This window comes from Mustela erminea, chromosome 13 (genome assembly GCF_009829155.1).
Source record: "Mustela erminea isolate mMusErm1 chromosome 13, mMusErm1.Pri, whole genome shotgun sequence".
Classification (NCBI taxonomy): domain Eukaryota; kingdom Metazoa; phylum Chordata; class Mammalia; order Carnivora; family Mustelidae; genus Mustela; species Mustela erminea.
Window position 1 is genome coordinate 21,277,830 of NC_045626.1, and position 22,114 is coordinate 21,299,943.

Here is a 22,114-nt window from a genome sequence, read left to right on the forward strand (position 1 = left end):
GTGAGGGTGGGCGTGTGTGTGTATGTTTGTGCCTGTGTGGTTGCATGCTTGTGCCTGAGTGTTTCCTAGATGATTCTAAGTGTAATTTGGTGTAAGTAGCAATGCTTTTCTTAGCTGTGAAAAAATGTATTGTTGAAAGCAGATTGTCTTCTGCCTGTTTCTAACCCCAATACTAAGTGCCTTCAAGCTCTGTATTTCTGTTCTCTTTCTAATTTCATATGACTTATGGTTAGAGATGGTGCATTATTCAAAGAATCTAATGTTAACCTTGTTGTGAAAGTCTATGCTATTGTCTCATTTTTCAGTCCATAAAATACCAATGCATGTTTATCATTATGTTTATTCTATATTGGCCATGAAACACAAGAAAACTCTTATATTCAATTCCAAATAACCTTCTCTGAAAGGCACTCAAAAATTAAAAACAACACTTTAGAATTTAGTTGACATGGGATCTCACAATGAAGTTGATAACAGTGATTTAAAATCCTTGTTATAACTGAATTACTTTGTTATTGCAGATGCCCCATTATCCTAGTAAAAAACACACATAACAAAAAACACCTGTCTAACAGAAAGAGGACTGTAAAAAAAAAAAAAAGTTTGAGTCTCTAGACCTGAATATTCATACACCCAAATAAAGCATTCTGACATTTCCAATTTTCTAACGGACAAATCAATATATCCACATATCTTAAAGGTATTGGAAACATAGGGTCAAATCTTCTACATTCTAAAGTACTGCAGAATCATACAAAAAAATCAATTACTTCTGCAAATTAAAAATTGCATAAATTAGTAAACATATCCTGGGGACAAGTCAAAACCACAACCAATCTACCAGTGTGTAGTACTTTCTGGCTCCTTGATGCTTTGTAGTACGGAAGACATTTCTGCATCTAGAAAAGCAACAGGCATTACCGAAGTTGGGTTCCACTTCAGGGGAGAGCAAGGCAGAGGCTCTGCAAAACTTGTTTTTAATGTTTTAAGGATATGAGGCTATTCTATGAAGACTTTTATTTCTTCACTTCAAATGAAAAATAGAGTCTGTGTGACTATGTTTTACAATAAATATCATATAACCTTACAAATATAACTGCCCAGATTGTTTATCTTCCCAAATTCACTTTATAATTATTGAAATGAAGAAGGAACAGTATGAATGAAGGATTCAAATTTGGAGTTCAGATTCATACAAATATATACAGATGGGACTGGGCATTTGTGAGCTATTCCAATAGCAAGCTAATTAATCCATCCTATTTCTTTGCTTTTGACCAGAATGGTATTAAACCAGATGGGTAATGGGTTATATTTCATGCTAATTAAAAACTCCAATTGTCCCATATATTTTAGAAGAATAAAATACAGGACTGGATTATTTATTTTTGAATAAACTTTATTAGAGAATATAATTGTCCTCAAGAATTGTCCTCAAGATTGTCCTCAAGAAGAAAAATAAAAGGAGTCTGTAGTGAGTTGAGGAGTATTCACTTCAAAACTCATGTATACTTGGAACTTCAGAATGTGAACTTACTTGGAAATAGGATCTTTATAAATAAAATTAGTCAAGGATCTTGAGAAGAAACCATCCTGGATTTATAGTGGGGTCTATCCAATGACTGGTGTTCTTATGCAGAGATAGGAGAGGCATATCTATAAGCCAAAGAATGACAAGAATTGCCAGCAACCAGCAGAGGTGAGGAGAGAAACATGGATGAGTTTTCCTTCAGAAACTTCAGAAGGAACCATCCTTGACGACGCCTTTATTACAAACTTCTTGCCTTTTTCTTTTTTTAATGATTTCACTTTCTATAGAGTAAAGATCCTAAAAGTTTGTATATTTAGGGAGTCAGAATCTTTGATAATACTGAGTTGAATGGGGACGCCTGGGTGGTTCAGTTAAGCTGCTGCCTTTGGCTCAGGTCATGATCTCGGGGTCCTGGGATCGAGTTCCACATCAGGCTCCTTGTCCAGCAGGGAGCCTGCTTCTCTCTCTGCCTCTGTCTGCCACTATGTCTGCTTGTGCTCTCTCTATGACAAATAAATAAATAAAATCTCTAAAAAAAATACTGAGTTGAATGTATTAAATTCCATTTGCCACAAATATCATAATTACTAAACATTTCATACCAGCAGTTTCTCTAGGCTGTGGGGCTACTATTCTTTATTTTCTGGACCACTTGTCATTTAGCTCTTCAGTGGACATGGAATTGGCTTCCGTGGTAGGAATTTTCAATTTTGGTATGATATGACATGACATATGATATGACATAATATGACACTAGAGTCTTGAATTTTTTCATTTTATATATACAATTTTAAAAATACATATTTTATTGTTATGTAAATAACAATCACTATCAATATTTTGGTATATATATTACTCTAAATACTTTTCTACCAATTCATTTTTTATTTATAAATATGGGCTCATACATTAATGTTGATTTAGAGTTTAGTTATTCACATAATAGTATGTTTTAAGTATTTAACATGCTATTTAATAGTTTTACATTGTATCATTTGCAATAGATCTACAGTATTCCATGATATGATCTTGATGAAATATTTTAGGAAACTGCCTATATTTGGATACTTAAATTCTTTTTTCCTATAATTGGGTATTAAAGTAACAGTGCAATGAACTTATTTATAGTTAAACACTTCACAGAAAATATGGTTCAGAATTGGAATAAATTCTTAGTAGAAAACTTAGATCATATATCTATGAAGATCTCTGTCTCTTTCTCTCTCCCATTCTCTCTCTCACACATACATATTTACACCTGTGTATAACACATATCTCCACATTGCTTTCCAGAGAGATTCCAGAATCTTCTGGCCCACAGAAGTATATGAGTATTCATTATTTCTCTCAGATGCTTTCCAGAACAAGGTATCATCATTCATTTATATCTTTATTACTTTAATCAAAGGAAAATGCTAACTCATTTTTGTTTCAGTTCGCATTTCTCTACTAATGAGTTTGAACATTTTATCATGCATATTGGCTTTTTATAGTTCTATAAATTGAGTACCCAATCCTTAGTTTTTCAATCAGAACATTCATCCTTTATATAATTATTCTATAAAATTTTTAAAAATATTTTTGACCTTTTCCTTTTGAGAAGAAAAATTAAAAAAAAAAGCTTCAGGACTTCAAATGTCAATAGCTACTAAAAACTAAGGCATGGTGCATGCTCCAGTAGCACGTACACTAAAACCGGAGTGATACAAAGGAGATTAGCACAGCTTCTGTACGAGGATGACTTGCAAATTCTGGATGCATTCCACATTTTGTATGATACAGATCAAAATTTTTAGAAAGTAGATCCTAGGAGTCTTCATCACAAGGAAATTTTTTTCTTTTTCTTTTTGTTGTATCTATCTGAGATAATGGCTGCTAACTAAACTGACAGTGGCAATCATTTCACAATAAACAAAAGTCAAAGCATTGCATTGTATACCTTAAACTTATACAGAGACGCATGACAATTATACCACAATAAAATTGGGGTGCTTGGATACAATTATCCTTAGAGGCTCTTCTTCTAGTCTAGTATTATATCTTGGGAATTATACTTAAAACTTTCAGCAAGATTTTTTCAATCTTGGCTATTTCTTTCAAAATATCAACTTTGGTTATTGTTACCTTCTTCCTGTAATTTCATCAGGAAAAAAGACTTAGGGTCTTGGCTTTTCTTAAGCTTTTTAAATGATGTGGTAGAGTATCATAACTTCTGCTTAGAGACAATAATACCTGCTTCAGAGATTTTGTCCAGATATAAAACAAGTAATGTGATTTTTGACAATCTACCTTGGAAGAATTCTTACCATTATGCTAAAATTTTATAGGCATAAAAGGAAAAAAAAAACTGATGGGAAAAAGCAGGTTTTGATCAAGTCTCAGCTTGTGGGCTGAACAAGCAGCTTAAAATGTATGGGGCGTGTGTGTGTGTGTGTGTGTGTGTGTGTGTGTGTACACACTATGATTTCAAATGAAAATTTATTGAGTATTTGGAATAGAGAAAGGAGTAAATAAGGGGTTATTTTCACCTTTTCTCACTTGCAATGATAGTTTACTTTATCTATTAGCTGTAAGTTATGAATTCCAATTTGTACATTTTCCTGGACCCAGTTTATGCGCCATTCCAGATCTGCTCAACTTCACCCACCAGATCCTATCACAAGCCACTGCTATATGCTTTGCTTCCCAAGTCCCCGGCAATAGCTCATGCTCTTCTTAGAGCTATAAGGCTGCATTTAGTACCGTTGCTACCTTAAACCAAGCAACCACCATATAAAGTACTCACTGACAAGGAGAGAACTCCATATTTGCATACTCACCAGGTGCTCTGACTTCTCAGGTGCTGTTTGGAGATACAGAATGGATAATAGCCTATTGGCAAACTTTGACCAATGACAGGCTTCCTATCCAGCCACTGACTGTGATACATAGTGCTTCCTGTGGCCTCTGAGGAGACACCCTGGGAGGCCAAGTGAAGTCTGTTTACTCTAAACTTGTGGCCAGCTCAATGATATGTCACCATCATTGATTCCTCATCTCCCTTTCTCCCTTTCTTTCTTCCCTCACTGGTGCCTTCCTGGGCTTTCACCCCCTGAGAGGCATTATGGTGAAAACATACCTCAGGCTCTGTTTTCTGGGAACCTGGCCTGACATGAATTAAAGGTTTTAATAGTTAAAATTAAATAAACACATGATTATTAATTTTATAAAATAAAATGCATGTTCTTCAACTACAGCACAGAAACTGGGTCCAGTTTTCATAAAGAAGCTTTATTTACTATGAGTTATACCAATATTGCTACAAAAGTGAATTTACTTTTATGTTTATGGAAAGTAGAACAGTCTTTATTTCCCAAACTACACTTCTCCACATTTTCCAACCCTATCCTCACTGCTGGAGATTAGGGGAAGAGAGATCAAAGTAACTTAAACTTGGGACCATTTGATTAGATGTTTTTTTTAAGGTTATTAGTTAAAAAGTGAAAAATTATTTGACAAGAGAAGCTGTTATCGAATCAGCAATGCTGAGAAGCTAATGTGGATAAAAAAAAAAATTGATACATTTATTAAGATCATGATCCAGAGGCAAAATATGTACTGAAAGCATTATAGAGAATATCAAGTTAAGAATATAAAGCTTATTCTTGTTCAGACCCATAAATGTCACCTGTCAGGAAAAACAACAACAACAAAGAATGTTCCCTTGAAGTGAGAGTATATTTTATTTCTAAAGCATTTAGTTCATCAAAACCTTGCAACATTACACCATGAGAACACTGACCTGTGAAAAGGTACCAGAGGTTGTTGGGCTCCAATGTTTCCATCTCACCCCTGCGGGTCGTCTTTCTGTGTCGAATTTTATAGCCAGTAATAAATCCATTTTGTGTGCCTGATGGAGGAGGCAGCCAGCTTACTTTGATACTCTGCAAAATAATAGATGCAAATTAAAACATTGGAGAGAGTAAGGACGACAGGATGGGGTCAAAGAAATGACCCAAACCTAAGTGTGAATAAAGTAGAGAGGCAAGAAGTGCTAGGGATTACCCCACAGAACCAAATTAAACCCATTCTTACTACCTGACAGTATTCCTCTTCGTATGATTTTGACAAAAATATATAATTCGACTGATTACATGCATTATCCGCCTCTTCTTTGTAAATGCCACTAAAATGACAGTAAAATATTCTAAAGGGTATAAACCTATAAGGAAATAGAGAATAGGAGTCTAATGGATAAGAGATGTTAACAAATATTTAAGAGGTGCGAACTGAGAGAAGTGTGGTGGCTGAGTCAAAGGAGAAAGATGAAACCTAAATTACCCCTTAAGAGATATTAATGAAAAATAAGGTGATTTACATGACAAAGTTCAGAGAGGACTAGAAATTGTTGCTTCCTAAGTACCTTGAAAGACAAGACTGAAGCATGGTGTTGAAATAAAAAGATGGATTGAGGCTCCTACTCACATTCAGTAAAATCAGTCTACTAATTCAGTGATCTGGGAGTAGCTGGCAGTTTTATTCTCTAGGGATATTGAAACAGAATCCACAGATTCAGGGATAGGAGGCAGAGGAGACTCGAGATGAGGGCGAGGGACTTATTTTTGACTTATTAAGTCAAAGACACCCAAGTCTTCTTTGTTCCTCTGAAGTCAGAGCAGTGAAAAGCAGGTGTATATTTCCCAGGCAGAATATCAGGTAATAACTCTCTATAGAGAATTTTAAGTTAGCTTCTAGAGAAAACAACAGTCAGATTTCTGATTAATCCCCCAATAATGAGGTTCCCACTTAATAACCCAACTCGTGCCCTAGAATTTGCATGTTGCAATCAACTTTTTAGTACCTATTTCATTTTAATGTAAACCAAAAATTTAAGACTATCAGACATTTAGAAAAAAGCCTTTACTATAAAAGAGGAAAAAATACATAAGAACATAATGGCCCTTGAAGGAAACAGCACTGATGCTTAGAGCAGAGAAAGGATCTAAAAACCTATCATTAATACCCAGATAATCTAAAGGAAGACAGTGCATCTGTGAAAGGAATAAAAATACAGAAAATATAAAAGACTCTTTTAAAATATTATGATATTTGTAATTTGGTTGCATCAGTTAAATATTCAGCAAATAAACTGGAAGATAAATTAAAAGAAATCTCCTAAAATTTAGTGGGTTAAAAAAAAAAAAGATGAACATAGAAATTTTGAGAGAAAATAAAAAAGAGGTTTAGTCCATAATTTCCAACATCCAACTAATAAGATGAAATAATGAAAAAAAATAGGAAAAATAGAAGGCAGAAAATTACTGAAGAACAAAAACAAAAACAAGAACTCTCCCCTGAAATAAAAAACTTACAGAACTAGAAAATTTGAGACTTCAGTCTAAAAGGGATTATGGAATATCTGACATCATGCATGAAAAAAAAAAAAACTACATTAAGGCACATTACTGTGAAACACTACAGCCTCATGGGGAAAGAGGATTCAAAAGTTTCCAGAATGGAGGACAAAAAGCAGGTCCCATACAAAATGATCAGGAGTAAAAACAGTAAGGAGTAGGATTTCTCAACATTTAAAGTTAGAAACAACAGACCAGTACTTACAAAATTCTAATCCTAAAGTATTTTAAACCTGGACTTCCAAGGCTATACAAACAACCAACTGTAAGGAAAATATAACACACGTATAAGAATATATGCTTATATAAGTACAACTATAGGGACTTTTCAGAAATACAAGGTTTCAACAATATCCATCTCCATTCCCTTTATCAGGAGACTAATGAGGGTGTGCTTTGGGAAAATGAGAGCAAACAGAAAGAAAAAGGTAAGAAATCCAAGAAATGGAGAATCTAAAACAGAAAAAAAGAAGGAATTCTCAGGAATTCAGTAAAAAAAAAATTTAATATAAGATTGGAAATAATAAGACGTAAGCTCAAAAGAGTACATACTATACAATTTCATTATATAAAGTTCAGAATAGGCAAAACTAATTTATAGTTATACAAAACAGACCAGCAGTTGCTGCTCATGGTAGTTGTACTGGGGGACTGACTGGCTATGGGAAGAAAGAGACTTTTCAGCGTGATGGAAATATTCTGCATCTTTATTTCACGTTTGTTACATGGTGGATATAATTGTCAAAATATATCATTATGGGGTCAATTGTGCCCCTGTTCTAAATTCAAAAGTTTTAATCCCCAATACCTCAGAATTTGAGTGTATTTGGAGGTAGGGACTTTGAAGAAATTACTAAGTTAAATGAGGCCAATTAGCATGAAACCTAATCCAATATGACTAATGTCATTTTAAGAAATGGAGATTAATGGGGCACCTGGGCGGCTCAGTAGGTTAAAGCCTCTGCCTTTGGCTCAGGTCACGATCTCAGGGTCCTGGGCTCGAGCCCCATATCGAGCAGGGAGCCTGCTTCCTTCTTTCTTTGCCTGCTTCTCTGCCTACTTGTGATTTCTCTCACTTTGTGTCAAATAAATAAATAAAATCTTAAAAAAAAAAAAAGAATTGGAGATTCAGAGACACACACAGAAGAAGACAATGTAAAGAGTGGAAGAAGAGAGTCATTTGTAAGTCAAGGAGAGAGGGCTCGGGAGAAAAAACTCTCCTGATACCTTGAACTTTGACTTCCAGCCTCCAGAGCTCTAAGAAAATGAGTAACTGGGTTTGTTTAGGTTTCCTCATCTGTGGGGTTTGCTATGGACGTTCCAGTGAAATAATACAATCATAGAAATAAACACTGAAGATTTGTGCACTTCACTTTAATTAATTATGCCTCTGAGCAGAAGAAGGACTAGAATGAAAATGAAGAGGAGGAGAAAGAAGGGTAGGAGGAGAAAAAAGAGAATATGTTGGGTGAAGGGGAATAGGGATGGATATGTAGAGGAATGCAAAGTGCTGACATAAAAATAAATCAGCAGGTGAGATCTAAAAGTGGTGAATTAAAGCAAAGAAATTGAGGAACAGCTACCTGAGGACATTATTGAAAAACACATGAAGGTAAATTCCAGAAAAGAAAGAGTGACACACACACACACAAAAATAAAAGTGACGAACATGGGGGTCTGGAGGGAATGGAAGCCGGGTTTGGTAAGGGAAGAGTCTATTAGTTTTAGTTGCAAGCCTGTTTGAAAAAATAATGGGCATGTAACACTTTGATGAACACTTAAATTAATCATTTTTTAAGATTTTATTTTATTTTATTTTTATTTTTTTTTTTCCAGCATAACAGTATTTATTTGAGAGTTGTGGGGGGCAGAGGAAGAAGGAGAAAGAGAATCTTAAACGGACTCTGTGCTGAGCATGAAGCCTGTCATGGGGCTTGATCTCACAACCCTGAGATCATGACTGAACTGAAATCAAGAGACGGATACTTAACCGACTGAACTATCCAGGCCCCTAGATAAATTTTTAAAATAAACATTTGATGTTGTTCTTTTGAGGTGGTAGTAATGAATGACTGTCAGAAGCAGGTCAGACACAAAGTCAGGGAATGGATTTCTGAGTCCTTGGCCCACAATGGCTGGAAGACTTTGATACTGTTTCAATCATGTGGAAGCAGCAGACGTAGGGCACTATTCTCCAGGGGAACTGAAGTCAAAGCCCCTTCTTTTAGATTACTATAAATTAGCTATTGCTCTACAAATGAGTAAGTGCCTTTGTAAAAGGATTTAAAAAATTGTGTAAAGTCAGTTATTGGCTAAGCATTTTTAAAATGTCAATGACATGCCAGTCAATTGTCGTGACTTGCAGTAGCCATGTTCTATAACGTTGCCTCAAACACTGAATTTGTAAATATGGTAATACTACTCCTAGGGAAAATACAGATTTAGGTTCTTATGAGCCTCTGTTTACATTTTTGTCAATTCATCAATACATAACCTTGTTTTATGTGTGTTTCTGCTTAAAGACATCTTATCCAATATTGTTGACACATTAACATTGAACTCATGGCCAATAGCACTATAACTCATGCCAGAATGAAGTTTATCTAACACATGGATTTTTCTCCCTAAGGCACATCACAGTCTCTCTCAATAAGTGATTCTAAGTAGCACTTCAGTATTATGCTTGGGGAGCATTTTAAATAGTAAAATCACCAACAGAAAGCAAAAGTAAATGAATAAATGCAAAAGAAGAAAGTGGCATTTATCTGACCACAGGAAGGACACCTGGTTACAATACAAGAAGTTTCTCCTTGTTCAGCCTCAACTGGGAATGTGTTCTTCTGGAGATTCCAATTGTTTCATTGTTCAGTGTGTGCACAAGTCTGCAAATGACTGGAAAAATATTGTGGGTATTGATTTGGGGTTACAAATACATTTTAGCAGGTAGGTGAATCTGCAAATTCAGACTCTGAAAATAATAAGGATCAAGTGTAAATATACAACAAATACATTTTAATAATTTTATGGGAACTTACATGAATAGAATTAATCTGATGATTTAAGTTAGAATATATCTGAAAGAGTACGACACTACTAAGGTCATTTATCTCACCCTCTACCCTTTAAATGTGACAAACTAAATGCCACTCTTAAAAATACTTGTTAACAATATTATGATTCCTTACTATAGACCTGGGAATGGTCTAAGAATCCTATATATCCAAGTCAGTTAGGTTTTTTTATCCTCACAATGACCCTGAGTTAAGGTCTGTTGCCACCATTTTTGTACAATCACATAGATTAGGACACGGAGAAGTAACACATATGAACCTATATGACCACCAAGTGATAGAGGCAGGATTTGAACTGAGATTATCTGATTTTGAAACTGGTATTCTTTACTATTTAATGTTGCCTACCATGGGAGTTCAAGAGGCTGAGAGTCTAATTCATATAGTTATTATTCATTCAAAATATATTAACTGCATCTTTGCTGTGTAGCAAACACTATCTTGGGACTATAGAAACATCCAGATAAGTCATGGTATATCCATTGTGGCTGAGGATATAGACACAAAAGCTCAATGAAAATACAAAGTGTTAAATACTAAAACAGAGAGGCCCAGAAAATACAATGGAAATACAAGAGAAGGAGAAATTAACTGTCTCATGTTGTCAAGAAAGACTTCACATATAAAACAAGAAAGACTTCAAATATGAGTAAAACCTTATGGAGGGGCTAGAAAAGATACATAAGACAAAGAGGATATCAAGAGGAAGCTCAAGATTTCATGACAATGTACAGCAGCACTTTCAAGTGAAGGTCAAGTAATCTCTTAATGGCTAGAGCCAATGGGACATATAGGACAATGTAAGAGAAATGTAGATTGGAAAAAAGTTAAAAGTCTTCTGGAACATGCCAAGCAGATATATATTTGATGAGTGTGCTCATTCACAGAATTTGGCTAAAGAGACAAACTAGTGAAAAAATAGTAATATAATGTCTCTGGACCCCAAAGAATATATAGCCTTAAATACATATACACTTACCTATCCCTTTTCTCCACCCCTTCCCCACACATGTAAATGCATATACGTGGATGTGTTGTTCTCAAGTGTTTTAGAAACTAGCAAAGAAACCCAGATTTGATGAAGAATCATACCTTATATTTACAATCCACTACTTATCTTACTTTTATTTTTCAATGCTTCAAGGTAGCCGTGACAGATATTATTACTATTTTACAATTTTACAAAAAAGGAAATTGAGACACAGAGTTAAATGATGGACAGAAGTCATCTTGTACTATCACAGAAAGATTATCTAATGTTTGAGCCTAATATTTTTATTATTTTACACTAAAATAATCATAGAACTTCTACTTGGCAATTCTACTCACCTAAATGCCCCTACAAAATATTCTTTTTTTTTTTTTAAAGATTTTTATTTATTTGTTAGAGAGAGAGAGAGAGATACAGAGCGCAAGCACAGGCAGACAGAGTGGCAGGCTAGAGGCAGAGGGAGAAGCAGGCTCCCTGCCGTGCAAGGAGCCCGATGTGGGACTCGATCCCAGGACGCTGGGATCATGACCTGAGCCGAAGGCAGCCGCTTAACCAACTGAGCCACCCAGGCGTCCCCAAAATATTCTTGAAAGAAATAAAATCTGAATTTAAATAATTGGTTTTAATACATCCAATCAGCTTCCCGTAAGTGGCCCTTGGCAAATCAAAAAGGGTTATTTTCTATAGACTACAAGTTTACTTTTTAAAGTCAAAGTAAATTCAAATAGAAAATGAAAATACAAAAGAAGACATTAAACTTTGACCAAGAGTTAGAAGCTTATGATTTCCAGTTATTACTTTACTGTGTGTCTTTGTTGAGTGACCTCTTTTAAGTCTTATAAATGACCCTAATCCCAATGCACATATTGAAACAAGGAGAATGATTGTGCTTTAGTATGTCTACAAATCACTTGCTAAGCCTGGGGAACTTAATTATACTAATGATTACATGAGCAATACTTAGTTTTTGACAGATAATAATTTTTCTTGATCATATTTGAGGATTTTCAGTGATTGTATAAGTTATTCCCACATAGCCAATACCTTAATATCGATGTCTAGCAGAAATTAATTAATAGAATCAGTTATACACTCTACACGCCTGGAGACAAAGCCCCTCAATGGTTATCATTCATCTTTGGAAGTAATTTCGTCACTTGTATTCATTCTCATAGATGGGCAGCAGCTAAGTTTATTAAAAATTTTTATGCTTTTCATTGGTTTCAAGCAAGAACCAGCAGATGGCAAAGTCTTAAATGGTCAAATTCTTTCCTTGCAGGTTCTCCTTCTGCAGATGTGGCTGGATGTCCTAAATTATATTGTTTTAGGACGTTCATTGAAAGTATTCAGTAAATTTTTCATATTCAATGGCATAACGTATCTTATTTTCTGTATAGGATTTGTTGTCAGTGCTTAGTAGGTCAGACTTCATTGCCTGTTCCCCCTAAAGCTGTCACTGTTATGGGAACATTCTTGTACCTAGTCTTCATGGGTAAGCCTGGTAATTATTTTTATTAAAAATACTTAACACATGACCTTTGGCATTTGAAAAATCCATTTTAATAGCTGTGACTTGACTTTTGGTTCTTTCATTACTTGAGAGGGTGAAATTAATCCTTTTCAATCTGTTGCCAGTGTTCTATCTTGAATCAAGGATTAATTTCACTTTTTTCTCCAGATTTGAAATAAAATAAGAACTGTAAAATTCAGCTTCCCCAAATCCTTCTATCTCCTTTTTGATTATCATAAAAATGAATTTGTTTCCAAGTTAGCATGATAGGAGCAGTTAGGTTTACTGATTGAAAAGAAAAGATTTCCCTGGCCATTATTTTCTAACTTTTTGAGATAACCCTATTCCATTTGGTGATGTGGTATTATCCTTTTTATGGGCTCCACTAATTCCTTTCTTTACTTTTCTTTCACTCTAGCATATGAGTAGTAAGTAACAAAACAGAAAAAAAAAAAACTGATATGCCTGCCACCCCAAATTTTTCTCTGAAGCCACATTTCATAAGCTCCTATTTTTAATTCCACATATCCCACGGGACACTGACCTTCTGCTTTACTCTCTCTAGAATGTACTGTAGAGGAAGACGGGCCCCATTCCAAACATATTCAGGGATTGTAGGAAAGACTTTTTTTTTTTAATGGTTTCATCTGGATAGTATTCCCATAGAAGGGAATTGAAGGGTACCATTTGAAAGAAGGTCCTTCCAGCAAATAAGAATGCCTTGGCCAAAACAGCAGGAATCCAAGGATATTCACACTTAATTGAATATAAGTTTTGAACTTTGCCCCTTATTTCTGTTCTGTATTTCTGGTGACTTGTTGAATCTCATGTTGCATGAAGAATGAAATATGCTTTCCATACTCATGACATCCTATACTTTTTTTTTTTCATCTTTTTTTTAAATTATTTATTTATTTATTTATTTATTTATTTATTTATTTTAATTTATTTTTTATTTCCAGCATAACAGTATTCATTATTTTTGCACCACACCCCGTGCTCCATGCAATCCCAAATAGCATCCTATACTTTTTTATTAAAGAGTGCCATCAGCACTTTTAAAGAACCTCTTTTTATTGTATCTCTCATCTATCTCCTTAGTTACATTCCCTCTGCCACTGCCCTAACTCAGACCTTAATTATGGCCCAGAATATTGCCACTGCTCACTAATTGATCCCCCTGCTTCCAGGTGTCCCTCTGCTAACACCCATATGCATTATCTTCCTTATCAGGTGATGGGCTGCTAAAGTTCTCTGAGTCTTTTTTCTCATCTGCAATATAAGAAAAACCTACCTTAAAGGGTTGTGGTGTGGATTAAAGCAGATGATGGGAACGTGCTTGGAACTTCAAGGGAGAGAAGGTGTTAAGAGAAAAGGAGTGAGGCAAGACGTTAAGAGTTTAAAAGACAGAGAGGGGGAAAATAAAGGCAGAAGTAGACAAAGGTCCGAAGCAAGACCCTGTCTATCAATAATGCTCCCGAATATGGACCTACTCACTTGGACACTGACTCAACAACTTTTCTTCTGCACGTGAACAGCATCGAGAGAAAGAAGTTACCTAACAACACTTCTTAAAATCCTTTTCTTCCATGAATATTTACAGAGCAATTTACTCTGTAGAGTATGATTTACATTTCTTGGGGTAGCCCAAAGAATCTTCTGGCATAGGTGGAAAAGAAGAGATTGTGGAATACAATAGAGAGTAGAGGCATGTGGAAAAGTGAAGAAATGCTGTGTATATTTTTGGAGGTAGACTTGACAGGACACCGCGATTCACTGAATATCAGGTGTGAAGAAGGAAAAATCATCAATATTGACTCAAGTTTCTGGCATAAGCAACTCAGTAGATTATAATGCATTTACTGGGATAAGACTGTCTGAAAAACAATCCACTTTCAGAAAAAAAAGAAGTTTCCTAGACCTTCTCGTAGTATTAATAAATGACACCTCACAGAAGATAGAGAAATGAAGCTACCGATATTAATGATATTCCAGTTAATGCTGAGAAGGGCATGTTCTAATTTTATCACTTAGAATAAATGATATCTTAATAATATCCAAACTATTCAATAACAACATTTAATATTTAACCTTTGATATTTATCTAAATACCTGGTAAATATTTTATTGGTGCTGAAATAAACTAAATTGAATTTCAAACTGGAATAGAACTTAATTCACTAATTAAAGAGTATTTTAAATTTTTTTATGTATATAATTGGGTGAACAATTTCCAAAATGTGTTTTGGCTCTTTATAAACCTATACACTTAAAGGGACTAACCGAGTATGGATTTGATAAAATGTCAATAAAATATTATGAAGGTTTATATATATTTTTCCTGCAGTTATATACTGTTCTTGCAGATTGTTTTTACTTCATTATCATAAATATGGATGTTCACATGTTTTTTACTTCACTATCATAAATGTGCAATCTCTTGTGATAAGTGAAGTTAGAAAACTGGGTAGCATAATAAAATTGGTATTCTTGAGTTCATTTAGGCAACTGTTATCCAAAATGACATAAAGCCATGTTAGCAAGTACTTCGTGTGACACATTTCCAGAGTGAAGTCTGTTAGTCAAGTCTAAGTTAAATATTTGTGCAATAATAAATGTATGTTTATACACAAATTGAAAAATATTCCACTTTAAATAAAATGTTATGTCCTAAATTCAAAGAAACATTGCTTTTATTTAAAAAAATGAGGAAAGCTAGCCTGTTGTGATCTTATTTGATGGCTTTGAAATGATAAGGACATTTTTCAATAGGTTAGCTTAGTTGTAAAATAGTCTTCCTTTTATGGCCTTTGGCTCCCCATAGAGAGTGCCAGCGGGTCTCCTCCCTGAGGATTAAACCCTACTTGACCTACTCTGAAAAATCCTATTCCTGGTTATGTTGTACTAAGCCACAGTGGGATTTTTTTTCCTCAGGCTGCTCAACTTCAAATCATATCGCAAATCCACTTTGAGTTGGGTCTTAGTTTTAGTGATTGGGTTTCTCCGGTCAGGAGGTAAGGATGCCGCATCTTTGTCAGTATTCTCTTACCTTGGTAATCTGTCTGGTTCTTCCAAAACACCCAAGAGTGAGTCCCCCAGCACCTCCTCTTTTGTGCATCTCTGAGGCTGGCCGACTTCCCGACAATTGTTACTCATCTCTCTGAATCTAGGCACTCCCTGCTTTCATATTCTGAACTGCCCAAACCTCCTGATCTTCTGATTCAGTGCTTGGAAATTCTTGTCAGCCCTTTCTGACTGTACCCACTGGGTACAGCTTTGATTTACTGCTCTATTTTCTGGCTACTGTGACCAGTCTTCCTGAAGGAGCATCCCTAATTACCTTCCTTACTCCTGATTTAGGGGCATAACCCTCCTGACACTGGATCTGAATTCCACACCCATTCATCCCACAGAACTGTCTTTTTTAGGTGTAGAAAATGCACACATATAAAACTAAAACAAAACAAAAACAAAAACAAAACCCAAAAAAACAAAAACCAAAAACTGCACACACTAAGAAATGGCATCTGGAATATGCTCTATTTCTTATGTGTTCCATTTTTATATTTCTTAGTTAAAGTAAACTGGGCTAAATTTAATTTGATGCTGGGAAATTGACAAGCCACCACTTTCCCTGCTCCTTTAATCAAATTCTGAGAGCTCAACCTTCACAATTCCAAGGAAAAAGCGGGAAACTAATCACTTATCTAACCTACTTCATTTTAGTAGCATAGGGGAATTGAACCAGTAAATTAAGGTCAAATAGGTTTCCAAACCTACACTGTAAGAGCATCTATCCATCACTGTCCATGGAGACAGAGGGCATCCATGTTATACTGGTAATTTGGCAGTCTGGTAAGTTAGCATTTTGGATACTTTCAGAGCAAAATTAAAAAAAAAAAAATTCCTCTGTAATATAAAGATGAGGCATAAAAGTCAATTAGAAGAAAAGGGGACAACAGCCCAGTGTGGTCCACAGACTCTTTTCCAGGGGTGTCACTAATTCAACTCTGGTCCCAAGTTTGCATACCTATTCTACATATACTAGTCATCTATTTAAGAATTAACTCCAAATGTTAAATAAAGCTTAAATCCTAGGCACGGGTAAATGGAAATATACTTGGGAGTTCCTTAATTCTCACAACTCATGCTTAAAAAAACCTTACTGGATGTTCTGTCTAGTATGCAGCCCTAAACTGCCATTTAGAGAGACAATAATATTTTGTAAATAAAAGATGTTCAATAAGTATAATAAGATGGATGACAGAAAGCATACTGTTCTACTCTCAGCTTTTCATTAATTTGCTAAGTGACATCAGGAATCATTGACCTAACTGCATGGATTGTAGATCACAAGACCTCTCTTTCACTCAGCTAATTGTTGAGGGGTAATCAGGGAGGAAGAGTTCAGAAACATAAAAATACTGCAAAATACAAAGTTCTACTCTTGTTTTAATTTTTTTTTTCCTTTTACCATTCTTGAGTTATCAGGTCACTTTGGCTTCATATGATTGTGTGTCGAAGACATAAAAATATATAAATGAATGAATGATTCTTATAGAGGCAGAATTATCTTCATGAACACTTCAACTGATCACAACAACTAGATTACATTTCCCTGGAAAACAACTTGCTTTGCCTCTCAAAAGCCATTCACTGAATGTGTAAAGAGGTGGTTCTGTTATGGTAGATTTTGACATATTTTGAGTGACCCATAGAAACAGTGCTTTCTCCATTGATTACAAAAGCCCTGTTGGAGTTGATTCTCAGGTATGTAACTATGCATGGTCTCTATTACTGGATGAAAAATGAGGAAAAATCAATTATTTTTTCCTGCTAGCCAAGCTCCCTTGGCCAACTAAATAAAATTAACTTTATGTTTCTAAGCCAACCAAGAAAATCACTCCCAAATACACACTATCATCCACACTAAATGGAATAAAAAAAGAAGGGTAGAATTTGTATGTATCTAGCATCTTTTTTTTTTTTTTTTTGTAATCTCTTGGATTTAAAAGAGCATTTTTTTTTTTTTTTTACACAAGATAATTTGCTATGCATAGTCTAGTAGCCAGGCCTGTTTTATTCTAGGTCCTAGAAACTGGAAATGTAATTTCTAGGAGGTATTCACATTTTGACAAAATTCCATTACGATAAAGCAATTTGGTTGTTCCCTGGAGTTCATGATAAAGCGATCTTACGAGTAATACATTTCAGAATTTGTCAGTATCAATAGACTTTATTCTCCAGTACCCAAGTCTTTCCCTGGAAGTAAGCTGGATGTTTAGGGAGGCTCATTAACTCTTTCAGATCACTAGGTCCTTTCTCAGACTGTTCATTTCTACTAAATAAAACTACTAAAAACAAAACAATGTAATAGCCTTGATGCAGGACCTGGAGTTAGGAAAGCCAGAACACAAATACATTGGCAGAGTTATATATAAAATTATACCCTTCAAAGGCACAAGAAAATAGACCAATATACAATTTAAGGCAGAAAATACAATATCCACTTATTTCTTACTTCTTTTGTTGGTTTGTTTTAGAACATGGAAACCAAGATATCGTTCGAGCAGTAAGGTGAATGGCGTAACTTCAGAATAATTAATTTCACCAAATATTTAAGCAACTGAGGCAGGACATAAGAGTTTAAAGACTGATTTATACCAAAGAAAATTTTTTTAATATATGTGTTAAAATGCATTTATCAAGAATAACCAGTAGGAACTCAGAGTATTGCAATAATGCACTCATGTTAAAATGATCACGATATACCAAATGGTCTCTTAAAAAATGAAATATTAGCTTAAAGACTGTTCAGTGCTTAGTAAGAGTATAAAAACCAAAGTTTTTATAACACTATATACTAAAAATTGCTTTAGTGACAAACCAGAGACTTCATCACAAAAATAATTTCTATCTGATGTTTGATAGGATAAATATGATTGCAAATGAGTTTCACCCTATACAGAACAATGCCCTCTATGTTTTAATGTACATTAAAATTTAGGCATGTCCAATATTTAGTGATAAACATATACAGCTGGGTCTATATTGAATAAGGGAAAATGTTACTATAAAATAATTTTCTTTAAAGAAGCAGAAGTGGCTATTTAACAGTGGCATATCTTCAAGTAAACTGTCAAATTAGGCCCTAAGTAATTAATCTCTGAAACCAGCAGGCTTTCAATCTCAGAGCAGCCATCTCAAAGACATGACTTACCATGTAATTACATGGGACATTACAATGTATTTATGAGGTCATTTATTACAATGTACAGTAATTACAGAGTACTTACATAGCTATTTATGTCTCATAAAATGAAGTGAGACTAAATATTTTAATTGTGTTGCAGAAATAAGGGAAAATATTTGAGTTCTAAATGTCAGGTGAGATTACAGGTCAGATTCACATAACTCATATTAACAGCTGGCTGCTTCCAGAGTCACGTGTTTCGTGTTGCTCTCTTATTAGAAATGAAGGTTGGAGAAATATTCCTTCTAAGAATGAGTGAGTGGAACTGTTCTCAATTTCAATGCTCAGGTAAAGCCAGAAGATAAACCAATAATATAATTTATTATTTATACTTACATACAAACCCTGAACGTCCAGGCATCAACAGAGTTGCTGGACTAAAAACAAGGTCATGTATAATGTGTTAACAAATGACACACCACACAATTAGATGGAATAATAAAAGAGCAGTTCTTCTGTTTTCCATTTCTATTATTTTGGATAAAAATGATATTTATTCAGATTTTCACACCTTCTTAAATATGCAGTAAAATTTCAAAATTGTGTGTTTTTCACGATTCTTCCCTTCATCCCAGATTATACTTGGAAATTCTTATTTTGCCTAACAAGTGAATTATGGCAGCTGAGAGAAGAGGATTCTGTGCTGTTACACCTGAAACATCATTGATATATGAATAATGGAGAGCTCAGTGCTCTCATTACTACATTGCTGATTTTAAAAATGACAATAAAAACCTTTTTGGATTTATAATTATCTGTTCTCTTTGGATTAACACCCAAAGCAAATTATGTGCATTCCTTTTTTATTGAAATAACACCCCGAATGCCTGCTATGTTCTAGGCATGCTGTTAGAACAGAGTCATATTCACCTAAGACATTTTTCTTAAAAAGCACGATCTTTTCAGTGATAGATTCCATGATTCTGTAGGTAGATTAGACTTACTACGTCTATTAAGCTTAACAAACACACCATACGATGCTCTCCTTTTGGTTAAATAAATTCTGGCTTTACATTCAGAGTTTATGCCTTTCAATTAGATTGGTCATTATTAGATGAATTATGAAATGCAAACAGTATTGCTCAGCCTTTGCTTATTCTTGCTAAGATGCCTCTGTTCATGTGATTCAATGATCAGAAAGTACAAAATAATGTTCAATTATGATGGCATAGACAAAATATTCTTTTCTAAGCTTTAGCCTGTCTTGTGAACTTCAACAATCATTTTTTTCAAAAAGAATAAATTCAGATCTTTTTTTTTGTCATGCAGATATTATAACTACCAAATTGCTATAAATATGTGAGCTAATTAATTCCTGTAAAGACTGATCAGCAGGCTGACAGTGATACCAACTGCAGCCTCCTGGCAAAACAGGGATTCCATCAGTGTTTAATGACTGTTAGGTTCCTATATCATCGTCCCCGAATTTGCCAAATCCAGATACTCAGGACCCACAGAACCATCTGCAGAAATGTTGCCTATTAATATGCTAATAAACCAATTAAGATTCACAGACCTCTTCAACAGGCACTCAGGTCAATTCTGATCAACTGTACCAATTTTATTTATACATGCAGAAAGAATGGGTCCATTTTCTCACTAAAATTCAGAGAAGCTACTCAGAGTAGTTAGGAGCATCATCTCAATAACTCATTCTAATTTAAGAACAGTAAGAGATAGTTTATTTTGGAAAAAAAATAAAAACCTCTGGGTAACTATCAATACTTCAATCAGTATTTCAATTAGATATGCATTCATTATGTGTCTAATTGATTAACAATTAGCAGCACCTGTAGTTGGCTATAATTTTAATTACTGATTACACTAAGGCTGATTACTTAAAATGATACCTGCATGAACACCATTGGATTATAAAGAAAAGAATAAAACAATTCCAGAATAATTAGTTCTATTAAAAAGGAGATTAAAACCAATTCAATGAAATATTTTTAATATTCTTATTTTAAGCAATGGTAATAGATTTTTCTTAAGTTATACAATATGGAGAGAAGCTAACTAATGGTTTGTTTAATGTAACTAATCTGCCATTTTCCTGGATGATGTGGAAGTATTTCAGAATAAGCCATTGTCCATCAGAACAAGCATAAGAAAGAAGATCCTAAGTAACAATAGATAACAATAGAGCCCCATTTCTAATCTGCTTTTTAAATATTCATGTTTTAGAAATGGAAAGGTATGTTGATCCTTCTTCATAAGTAAGACAGACCCATCAACAATCATCCTCAAAGAGATCTTGGACTGTATTTTTTAGCCACAAAAGGAACACAATTGTTTCAAACACAGTTTTTTAAAAAGAAAAAGTCAATTTTGAACTAAAATATCTTAAAACTAGGTAATAGTTGCAAACATTCTGGTGTGCAAAATACCATGTGTTTTCATTTTACTATTCTAAGAGAGGATTTGTAGCAACACAGAGCCAACAACTGCTCCAAACGTAAAAAAAATATATACATATTCTCCACAGTTTCATACTATCACATCATATTCTTTTTTGGATTTAGGATTCCAAAAATAGGTTGGTGCACAAGCTATGGTAGGTTTTTTACAACCTTTTTTTTAGCATAAATGAAATATTTGTGCAAATGACTGTTTTAAACAGAGAGTTTGATATTTATTTCCTTTTTGCAATTCTATTATAAAACGTTCCATGCAAATACAAAATTAGAGTAGTATATCATTACACAATCACCAGGATGGCTATGATAAAAAAGACAGATAATAACAATATTGGTGAGGATGTGGAGAAATTAGAATCTTCATACATTGCTGATGGGGATGTAAATTGGTGCAGCTGCTTTGAGAAATAATCTGGCAGTTCCTCAAAAGCTAACTGTAACATTAACTATGACTCAGCAATTTCTTTCTAGGTATTCTCCAGAAAAAGGAAAACATGCATTCGCACAAAAATTTATACACAAATGTTCATAGCAGCATTATTCATTATACCAAAAAAAAAAAAGTAGAAGCAATCTAAATGCCCACCATCTTTTGAATAGATAAACAAAATGTAGCATATCCATACAATGTATTATTATTTGACCATATGAAGCAATGAAGTATTGATAGATGCTACAACATGGATGAACCATGAAAACATTATGCTAATCGAAAGAAGCCACTCACAAGGGACCACATGTTGTATTTCATTTACAGGAATGTGCATCTTAGAGACAAAATTAGATTAGAGAATGAATGCCCATGACTGATGGAGGAAGAGGATAGGAGGGAAATGAGGGGTGACTGCTAAAGGGTAGAGGGCTTTTTTAGGGATGGCCAAATGTCATACAATGAATTGTGGTGAAGCATGCATAACTTTAAACGGGTAAATTCTATGGTATATGGGT

The 22,114-nt window shown here is 34.4% G+C and overlaps 1 protein-coding gene and 1 non-coding gene across 4 annotated transcripts in view; one reads left to right on the forward strand and one right to left on the reverse strand.

The window, feature by feature from the left end:
• Window positions 1-22,114, reverse strand: part of DCC (DCC netrin 1 receptor) — a 1,159,911-nt gene that overhangs the window by 191,030 nt on the left and 946,767 nt on the right. For all 3 annotated transcript variants that reach the window (XM_032310413.1, XM_032310412.1, XM_032310410.1), the window contains exon 13: window positions 5,313-5,454. In XM_032310413.1, the coding sequence (XP_032166304.1) occupies window positions 5,313-5,454 (142 nt within the window). The remainder of the gene's footprint in view (window positions 1-5,312; window positions 5,455-22,114) is intronic.
• On the forward strand, window positions 3,197-3,303 carry LOC116572543. The gene has a single exon (XR_004278399.1). It is a non-coding gene; the product is annotated as a U6 spliceosomal RNA (small nuclear RNA).